Genomic DNA, 10,971 nt, shown 5'->3' with positions numbered 1-10,971 from the left:
TTTTATTTATCACTGTTTTATTCTACCCTTCCTTAAAGAGCTTCTTAGAGTAAGCAAAGAAACATATACAAAATCATTTCATTTCATTCCCGCAACTAGCCCACCATAAAGCTGTTGACAATCCCAGTCACATTTTTGTGTGAATGGTCACAATCTCCCTTAAATGTGACATTCATCACTCATTTGTGTATATTCTATAACTAGGGAAATACATATCTATTTGGGGACATTCACTTTAACCTGGGACTCTTAGCAATCATACTTGGCTTCACTCTTTCCCAGCATCATTATATATGTCAAACCTTTTCTGTTCTGCATCTTCCGCTTTTTAGCCCCAAGAATGCTGGAAACAAAGGCTGAAGACCTGAATCATGAACACGATCCTTTAAATTCTTTTTCCTCCATATGCATGGATTCTCCCATTCTCATTTTTTAAAGTTGATCAAAGTTCACTGTGTGAAATCAATTCCAATCATTTGGTGGAGTCTCATCCTTAATCCTCCCATGTGCAATGAACCACACGCATCATTCTGAAACACAAGGTTAGGGGTGCAGATTCTCCACCTCGCTATGGGAATGGCAGTACATGCCACATTCACACTGGGGAGTGTCGATGAGAATTGTACTGGATTCCTCACATCAAAATGCCTGTTGCAGGGCAGATCACATCAACATCTAGCAAATGCAGAGCCCCAATTCAAGCATATAAACTGTTTCTCTCCCTTGAAGGACTGGAGCACTTACTTTTAAGGACACACATTATTGACAATTGCCCAGTCCAAGCCTCAGTTACTGTTAAGATGGTTTTCAAGCTATTATGTACTTTTGTATCCCACCTTTTTTTCTACAGGAAACATAGGTCAGCACACATGAAACTTTCTGCTGTATCCACACTGCAAGGCTGAAAGACAACCATGTGCTCACACTGAGCTTTCAGGCCAACTGGGATTGGAATTAAATCTTTACAGTCCAAGCCTGGTGCTCTGTATACTATGCAACTCAATTATTCCTTGAACATTCAGAACAGCCTAGTTAGACTCTGCACAGAGCAGATAACCTCATCCTTTTAGATGTCCCTTTCATATCTGGTAAATATGTGTCCCTGGAAGAATTCCTGACTTCACCTTAAGGAGTCTCAAAGCAGTTTACAATCATCTTTCCTTCCTCTCCCCACAACAGGCACCTTGTCAAGTAGGTGGGGCTGAGAAAGTTCTGAGAGAACTGTGACTGACCTAAGGTCACCCAGCTGGCTTCATGTGGAAGAGTGGAAAATCAAACCCGGTTCTCCACATTAGAGTTCACTGCTTTTAACCACTACACCACACTGTCTGCAAAGCCAAACTGATAAGCACAACAGAAGGAAATCTGAAAATAAGGTGCTATTGCAGCAATTTGCAGATATCCATTTAATGTGCACATGACCCAGGCTGCTTTTTTGGAAAAGATAACAAATCACAAAGGGGGTGGGAGGCAGAAAGGTGTATTTTATGCCAGTGAAGTCCAACATGACACTAAATTGTTCAGGGTGGTGAGAACCAGAGAGGTTTGTGAGGCACTCCAAAGGGATCTGTTGAGGCTGGGTGAGTGGGCATCAACATGGCAGATGAGGTTCAATGTGGCCAAGTGCAAAGTAATGCACATTGGGGCCAAAAATCCAAACTATAAATACAAGTTGATGGGGTGTGAACTGGCAGAGACTGACCAAAAGAGAGATCTTGGGGTCATAATAGGTAATTCATTGAAAATGTCAAGACAGTGTGATTGCAATAAAAAAGGCCAACACCATGCTGGGAATTATTAGGAAGGGAATTGAAAACAAATCAGCCAGTATCATAATGCCCCTGTATAAATCGATGGTGCGGTCTCATTTGGAATAGTGTACAATTCTGGTCACCGCACCTCAAAAAGGATATTATAGCATTGGAAAAAATGCAGAAAAGGGCGACTAGAATGATTAAAGGGTTGGAACACTTTCCCTATGAAGAAAAGTTAAAACGCTTGGGGCTCTAACTTGGAGAAACATCAACTGCGGGGTGACATGATAGAGGTTTACAAGATTATACATGGAATAGAGAAGGTAGAGAAAGAAGTACTTTTCTCCCTTTCTCACAATACAAGAACTCGTGGGCATTCAATGAAAACTACTGAGCAGTTGGGTTAGAACTGATAAAAGAAAGTACTTCACCCAAAGGGTGATTAACATGTGGAATTCACTGCTACAGGAGGTGGTGGTGGCTACAAGCATAGACAGCTTCAAGAGGGGAATGGATAATCATATGGAGCTATTAGCTACAGCTTATTGTTGGAACTCTCTGTCCGAGGCAGTGATGCTCTGTATTCTTGTGTTTGGGGAGGCACAGTGCAAGGGCTTCTAGCCCCACTGGTGGACCTCTTGATGGCACTTGGTTTTTTTGGCCACTGTGTGACACAGTGTTGGACTGGATGGGCAATTGGCTGATCCAACATGGCTTCTCTTATGTTCTTATGATGCCTAAGAGTGCCAACGTGCCCATCGACTGTTTTCTTGTTTTTATCTTCAGCAAAGCATCTCTTCCCCCAAATAAAAAACCACTCCTAGCTTCCCTACAGATCCCTGGTGCTTTGAAAGAATCCAGGAGGCACCACTTAGGTGAATGCAAAGGAACAGCCTCAAAAACAGCTGCCTCCAGATTAGAGTCTGCCACTCTTCACCACTATACCACACTGGCTGCAAAACCAAATCAATAAGCCTAACAGAGGGTAGTCTGAAAATAAAGTGCTATAGCAACAATGTTCAGACATCCATCTAAATGTCCACATGATCTAGGCAGCCTTTTTTGAAAAGATAGCAACAATGGGGGTGGGAGGCAGAAATATATACTTTATCCCAGTGAACTCCAAAATGGTGCCAGTGAGTGCCAATGTGCCCACCAGTGGGTTCCTTGGCACCTACTTCTTTCTTCCCCCAAACAAAAAGCCACTCTTAGCTTCTCTCCACCTCCCTGGTGCTTCAAAAGAATCCAGGAGGCATCACTTAGGTTTCTGCAAAGGAACAGCAATTCAAAAAACAGCTGCCTCCATGGTAGGGAAAAGCTTGGCTTGCAGCTTCCCAACGTTTTGTAACTGGGTCCCAACTTCCGATGACAACCATTTGTGAATGCCCCCGTGGTGTTCATTTGGTGGCAGCACTGCCCACTGCGCCTCTTTAAAACATCCAGAAAATGCTTGTAGTCTCATCAAGATTGGGGAAACTGTTTTAGCCTTTCCCCACTCAATTATTTTCCATTCTGGATCACCCTTCCTAAAGTTGGTTTCAAATTTATTTTAAAAAGTGACCACAGTTGTGCCACATACATCTGCTTGCAATGTTTAGCCTGGCCCCCTGAAGTAGGGCATGCCGATGACCACCAACACCTGTTGCTTAGCCCCCTCCCTCACACCGGATATTTAGAAGTATGCATAGAAATCCCGTTAACTGCTAACCTTCCATTCCTTTGCAGTGTTCAACCATCTCTGCACTTCAGACATCTGCTCGTAACATAATTGATCAATTATTGGTTTAGAATCACATTGATGAAGGGTCTGCTTAAGTTATAAGGTGTAGGTTTCAAAGGCTACTGGATTGAGTTGGACCAAGGTGGAGATGGAGAAATTTCTGGATCTCTCTCCAAGAATGGACTTGCGCTGCAACATGGGCTTCGGCATCCCCTCCCCACAAAACAGGGCGGGAGACAAAAGGTAACCAGGACTCATTACAGAATGGCGAGGCTGGAGGTTCTATCAGGTGCCCAGCATTTGGATAGGAAAGAAGGGCACAGTGGGTTTTCCCAAACTTCTTCATCCTCTCCATGATTTCTGTGGCAAAAGCCTTGCTGTTGTAGTTCCTGTCACTTTCTCCTACAATTAAGAGGATCTTTCCTTGGGCTTTTTCCACAGGTAAGACACTATCTTGATGCAACTTGGCTCGTGGGTCTTCAAAAATGTTAGACAAATCAACAACTCCCTGGTGAGTTATTAGCATACGTTCGTGTTTGTATGGGATTGGTTGGATGCAGAAGTCTCGGTAATAGAGAACATATCCATGGACAGCATGGGTCCCATTGATGCAAACTGTAGCTCCAATCTGTGGCAAGTATGTCGCCATGGCCAATGCAATCTCTGCCCCTTTGCATATACCCACTATTCCAAGTCTTGGCCCACGAACCTAAAAACACATCAGAATCATTAGTCAAGACACAACCCTCTTTGGGTGGTCAGTGAAAAAGAAGAAGAAGAAGATATTGGATTTATATCCCGCCCTCCACTCCGAAGAGTCTCAGAGCGGCTCACAATCTCCTTTACCTTCCTCCCCCACAACAGTCACCCTGTGAGGTGGGTGGGGCTGGAGAGGGCTCTCACAGCAGATGCCCTTTCAAGGACAACCTCTGCCAGAGCTATGGCTGACCCAAGGCCATTGCAGCAGGTGCAAGTGGAGGAGTGGGGAATCAAACCCGGTTCTCCCAGATAAGAGTCCGCACACTTAACCACTACACCAAACCGGCTCTCCAGTGGAGAGTGGAGAGAGATGAGTCATTGATTCTCAGTAGTTAGGTTCTAAAGGCAATTGTATCAGCGGTAGCCTAGACAAGTAGATCATAGTTATCTCAGTGATGCATAAATCTGCAAGTAGAAGCTTGGCTACTGTTCCGCAATTTAAATAGGGTGCAGATCAGGGGTCCCCATTGTGCCCGTGAGCATCATGGTGCCTGCCAAGTGCATTTAGAAAGTGAGTAAAGTCAGGTGGGACTTTTCCCAGCAAGGATCCTAATTGGTTTTTAAGAACATAAACAGGACCGTGAAGCAGCAGTCATGCTAAATGCCACACAGTTCTTTCTTGAATGTAATAATAATAATTATAAGGCTGTGTGTGTCGTATAGCCAGGAGATCCTAAGATTGCCTCGCAGCCAGACGTTCTAGCTCTTTTAGTGTTATGCACCATTACGTGGCGAGCTAAACTTGTTTTTAAGGCAAGAGAGATTTCAGAGGTTGCTTGCTGTCACACCCCTGGTATTCCTTGGAGGACTCCCTTCCAAATACTAGCCAGGGCCAACCCTTCTTAGATTCTGAGATCCAACAAAATCTGACTAGCCTGAGCTATCCAGGTCAAGGCTCTGTCTTGAATGTACCATTTCAGAACACAATAAAAGCAGCATGCATATCTGAATTTCCTCTCCACTTAAGTTAGGGTGATTCATACATTACTGCATACATAGTTTGGGTCTGGGGTTCCTAACTTATGAAACAGTTACCCATGAGTTACAGGTTCTCCTCAATCCCGTAGTTACAGGTTCTCCTCAATTATGCTGACATAAATTGGGGACCACGGTGCACCTAGAAAAGAGGCTTTCCCCCCATCCCCTTTGTCCAACCTGAAATGGTCCACAGAGAACAATATTTGGTCCATTCAGTATGTTTCAGGTTGTGAAAACAGGGTATGGACTGAAGCCTTTTCTCCATGTGCAACACGGCCCCAATCTGAGATGGGCATCATGCGCATGGGAATTAGGGAGAACCGGCAACTTGCATTTGACTGTTTACAGGGTAGGGATACCAGATGCAACTGGTGTATGTTATAACGTTTGAACTGTGTTCATGGAAAACTTGAACAGGCAAGAATGCGAAAATTCCTTGCTTCTGATTTCTGAGCTATATTATGCATAGTATCACCAAACTTCACTGTTGAGATGCAAGGATATGACTTGATGGCATGCAGGAAGCAATGTATTCCCTTGTCAGGCACAGGGAGTTTTCACCGCCCCCCCCCCCCCCCGGCCTGCACTCTGAAACAAGAGCATCTCAGCATGGCCTACACCATCAGCCCTTTCTACCTGTTGAATCAGACTAGACCAGGGTAGGGCCGGCCTGCTCGCAAGGCAAACTAGGCATTTGCCTAGGGCACTGAATTGGGCTCTCCCCACCCCCAGCACCCAAGACAAATGCCTACTTGCTTTGCCATGGTCACCGGCTTGTGGCAGCAATCAGGCGGTGGCGTCCGGTGGGCAGGCCACCCCCTCTCACACTCAGAGGAGCGCTGCCAGCCTCCTGGCATCACGTTCTCTTAACAGAGATCAGGGAGAGACTTCACTCCCCCTCCCTTCTTGTTCCGGAAGGGAGGGAGGAGCGAAGACTCTTTCTGACCTCAAGTAAGAGAAAGCTCTGCCTGCTGAGTGGGAAAAAAGCAGGAGATTAGCATTGCTCCTCTGAGCGCACGGGTGGGGGTGGGTGGGCAGGCCACCTCCCTCTCCCCCGCATGCTCAGAGGAAGGGGAACAAGAAGGGAGGGGGGAGCGAAGCCTCTTCCTGATCTCTATTAAGAGAATGTGATGTCTGTCGAGTGGGTAAGCAGGAGGCTGGCGGCGCTCTTCAGAGTGTGCGGGGGGGGGGGGCTGCCCACATTGCAGCGCCACAGAGAAGAAGAGAGGGGGTACCCCTGTGGAGGGGGGCAGCAGGCAGGCAGTCTGCCTTGGGTGCCAAGCACCCTAGGGCCACCCCTGGACCAGGGGTCCCCAAACTTTTTGAGCCAGCGGGCAGCTTTGGAACTCTGACATAGTGCGATGATTGCGGCCACAAAATGGCTGCTGCAGGAAGTGGAGTCAGCCACAAAATGGCTGTCATGGCTTACCTTCAGCCACACTGTGAAGATCCTCATGCTTTGGTGGCAATTGCTATTTCCAATGGCCAATCAGAAACCTTACTGGACAAAATTCCTAACCGGCCCAACCCTTTTTATAAAAACACATGATGGGCACCAGGAAAGGTGTCTGCAGGCATCACGGTGTCCACAGGCGCCATGCAGGGGATCCCTGGATTAGACTACTGCTGATTCACAGCAAATGCACTCTTTATGTTTTGTGCATAAATGTCCCAGCTGTTACTGAACTGCTGTAACTTCAACAAACTCAAACAGACAAAACAGCTGCCAAAGGCACACTTGGTCACAGACAGAGAATTGAAACTCGGGAACAAAATCACCTCACAGAATCACTCGATGCAGTTATTTGTAAGCAGACGGTACCTTGGGATGGTTCAGGAGAAAATTGGCAGCCTCCTCAAAATATCCCAGATCCATTGGGCCCAGGCAACAGGGAAGATCTTCATAACCGAAGTAGGCTAGAGCCAAAGTTGCAAAACCACGGCTGGCAAGAAGACTGGCCCGAAATTCAGTCAGACCACCAACACCACCAAAAATGTCAATTACACCAGGGAACGGACCTTGTCCTGTGAACACAGTAAGGACAACAAGGAAAGAAGACAATAAGGGAGAGAAGAAGAGAGAGAAATAAGAAGCTATGACAGGCTAAGCAATTGCTAGACGCATTTGTAGGATTAAAATTCTCACAGGACTGGCCACAGAATGAGGTGGTGGAATTTCAAGATGGCAAAGTGAGCTGAACGTAGAGTTGCCAACTCTGGATTTGGAAATACTTGGAGATTTGAAGGCAGAGCCTAGGAGGGTGGGTTTTAGAGAGGGGAGGGACCCTCAGTAGACTATAGTGCCATGCATTCCACCTTCCAAAGCAGCCATTTTCTCCAGAAGAAGTGGAATAGATAAATTATCTCTGTAGACTGGAGATAAGTTGGAATTCCAAAGTATCTCGTCCCAACCTGGAAACTGGCAACCCTAGCTAGACCACTTTAGACCACAGATTGGGGGGGGGGGGGGGGAGCCAGGGCAAACAACTAGCATTCCTCTGTGTATGATCTCCCTGCAATTTAAGCACATTGGGGGGAAACAATTATACCCAGGTCCTTGCAAATCCAGTACTGGTTTCTGATTTACAGAGAATTATTTCAAAAGTGCCTAGCCTGCCATTTCAATCATTTCAGCAATCATTTCAGCAAACCAGAATTGTTCAGAAAGGTATCTTTGTAGGACAAAAGCTGCATTGTAACAGTTCAGCTCAGGAAGTTACTTTTATTAAGGACAAAGTTGTTCCTACACCAATTGTCTTATTGCCTTAATCAGAGGTTGGCTTGCATTCTAGTTTCCTACCAACAACTTTTTTCCCCCTCCTGTTGTACAATCTCAGTCCAGTTGCCTCATTTTGTCTTCCTGGAGATCTTTGTGGTTCAATGCAAATGTTACGTGATCTTACAACAGCAGCAGGTGGTCTTTGCACTTCCTTAGCCCTGTTATGCAAGTGAAAAGCTGTGAATCTCGCTAGTCATTGCTCAAGAAAGAACCTGCTTGCTGATCGGCTGAAAGAGGGCAAAAGGTGATGTAACAACTCAGTCGGTACAGAAATTGCACTACTTCAAGGAGAGGAAAACAAAGGAATGTGGAATCACATGGGGTCAGAATTTGAGGTAGGGTTTGTCCCACATCCTCAGCCTGTAAGAATACTAGTGCATTCCCCAATTATCACAGCCTCATTGACTGGGGAGGAGAGAGAAGGTCATGCCTAGTCGTTTGCTTTGACTACACTCCGTTCTTGAATGAAAGTTCTTCCCAGATGCTACCATAAGAAAAGACTGTACCAGAATAAATCACAGTAGAAAGATTTGTTAACAGTTAGTTGAAAAAAAGTTACAGTGACTCTGAACAGACCAAAGGCATATGAGACAATCATCAATGCCCATCCTAGAATGCTAATGCTACACACCATGCTTACAAGCAGAGCACTTGGGCAGCAGTTGTCCCATTTCCTCATCAGTTGATATTCTGACAGAATGCCTCTGGGCACAGAGGGTCCAGTATTCCCTCTAAGCTGAGCTAGCTCACAGATTTTTAGCTTTTTTAGATTTTTGTCTTAGCTCAGAAAAGATGACCCCAGAGCACAATCATTTATGCAGTAGTTCACAACTTTAATGCCAGTAGCTCACAAAGTAGAATTTTTGCTCACAAGACTCTGCAGCTTAGAGAGGACATTGGGAGGGTCTACTGAGTGGTCATTCGTGGCCAATAGCTGTGAATAATCCTAGTCGCCACAAATTTTCCTTGTTTCAAAGCCACAGGTGATAGTGTCATCACCAGAGCACAGGGTGGAGAATTCCTTAAATTAACTATGCATTGTGTAAAGAAGTTCTTGAGCTTGCTAAACCTCCCCCTAAACCTCTACTATTACAGCTAGCATGATTTTTTGTTTTAATTCGCTCCTGTGGTCACGTACAGTGCTGTCAAATGACAGCTGACTTATGGTGACCCCGCAGGGTTTTCAAGGCAAGAGACATTCAGAGGTGGTTTGGCATTGCCTTTCTGTGAATCACAACCCTGGACTTCCTTGATGGTCTCCCATCAAAATACTAACTAAGGCCAACCCTGCTTAGCTTCTGAGATCTGATAGGATCGGGCTAGCCTGGCTCATCTGGATTAAGGTTTTATTCACTCCTGCCACCTCATTAATAACAAGGAGATCTGGGTCACCTGCGGGAAGAAAGAGAGCTCCACGGACTTTTCCATGCCTGACCAGGATCCTCTGCACACCGGGAGCTGCGTACCACCTCTCCACCGTCTGGCTGGCCAGGGACTGCTCATGAGGCAGGGAAACCATCTGAAATGAATCAAACACATCCAGGCGGACCTCGTAGGGGGTGTTAATCACATCTCGTTTCATCAGCCTCGAAAAGGGCTTATCTGGCTTCAAGAACAAGAGAAGGCCCATCGGCTGCACACCGGAATAATCCCCTCCTTGGGCAGCGTCTCTCATGAGATCCACTTGGCCATTCTTGTCTGTCCAGTAAAAAGCTCTGGCTTGGAAGAGCACCCCCCTCTCATCGGTCAGTGAAGCCTGGATGGTCACGAGCTGGGAGGGCTCCAGACCGGTCACACTGATTTTCAGGGGCTCATCAGCAAGGGAAGACTTTGGAGTAGCGGTGATCGTCGCCATTATTGAAGCAGGAAAGCTTCCTTCGAAACCTGAAACATCCAGGGAAGGAGGAGGAAAAACAAAAAGAAAGGGAATTACCACTGAATGCCCCTGAATACACAGAAAAATAAAATAATAAAGGTGAGGTGCTAGGTACCAGAAGAGGCCAGGGATCAGACGCTGGGGCCATTCCATTCTTTCAGCTCTCTGGTTATGTAAAGCTAACACAAGAGGGATTTGTGATGAAGCCACCACTGGTCAAAATTGGCAGATGTTTATGGTAGTGGAAAGTGCCCTTGCGTCACAGTCGACTTTTGGTGAGGGTTGTCAAGACAAGGGATGGTGAGAGGTGGTTGGCCATTGCCTGTCTCCATGTCACGGGCCTGGCATTCCTTAGAAGTCTTGTCCAAATACTAGCCAGGGCTGACCCTGTTTAGCTTCCAAGACAGGAATGCTTTAATACATTCAGAGACAAACAATGAGACAGCAGCTGACAAAACAGGTAGTTATTTAAAAGGGAGGTCCCGTCTGCCACAGACTGGGGTCCAAGAAACTTGTGTGTGTGTTACTCAATATGTCACTTTTTATTTGAATTTGGTTAACAGAAAACAATAAAGTTCAAAACAAATAAAATGTCAGGTTTTAAAATTTTATTTTAATCAAAAGCTTTGTTTGTTTGTTTGTTTGCACTTCATTAATCGTTTGATCAGCTATTTGGTCTTAAACATCACCAGGATGAACCTTTGTACCCAACTGCCATGCTCTGTAGCCATTAAAAACATCCTACACAAGATGCAGACAAAAAAAAAGAAGCCTTAAGATTTTGGCCTAAAAATTTCTTCTCTCTCCTTCCCGTTTCTAACATCCAGTCTGATGAATCTCACACATTGTGCTGTGCTATTTTAGATGGTCTTAATAAAATGTATTTTTTTCCACCTTGGAGTACATTTTATTACCTGGTATTGGGGTACATTGACAGCAGCAGCATCATATCATCTGAGAGGGCTGGCCATTCCCAGTCATAATTCCACCCTATACACACAATCAATTCCTGAGCTGCCAGAAAGATACACACATACAGCCGTCAAGTCATAGCCAACTTATGTGGCTCCGCTCATGACGGCAGGCTAGTCGTGGAGCTCTGCGC

General features: G+C 45.7%; 1 protein-coding gene across 1 annotated transcript; it reads right to left on the bottom strand.

Annotated features, from left to right (window-relative positions):
* On the bottom strand, positions 1-9,871 carry BAAT (bile acid-CoA:amino acid N-acyltransferase). The gene is made up of 3 exons (XM_060237136.1): positions 9,383-9,871; positions 7,034-7,236; positions 1-4,183 (listed from the first exon to the last, which is right to left on the bottom strand). Exons 1-3 carry the CDS (start codon positions 9,843-9,845, stop codon positions 3,587-3,589), a joined length of 1,263 nt encoding a protein of 420 aa, XP_060093119.1. The 5' UTR covers positions 9,846-9,871; the 3' UTR covers positions 1-3,586.
* Positions 9,872-10,971: the final 1,100 nt, after the last annotated feature.

This window comes from Heteronotia binoei, chromosome 4, assembly GCF_032191835.1.
Source record: "Heteronotia binoei isolate CCM8104 ecotype False Entrance Well chromosome 4, APGP_CSIRO_Hbin_v1, whole genome shotgun sequence".
Taxonomy (NCBI): domain Eukaryota; kingdom Metazoa; phylum Chordata; class Lepidosauria; order Squamata; family Gekkonidae; genus Heteronotia; species Heteronotia binoei.
Note: the sequence above shows the minus strand (reverse complement) of the source record. Positions and strands in the feature narration are given on the sequence as shown.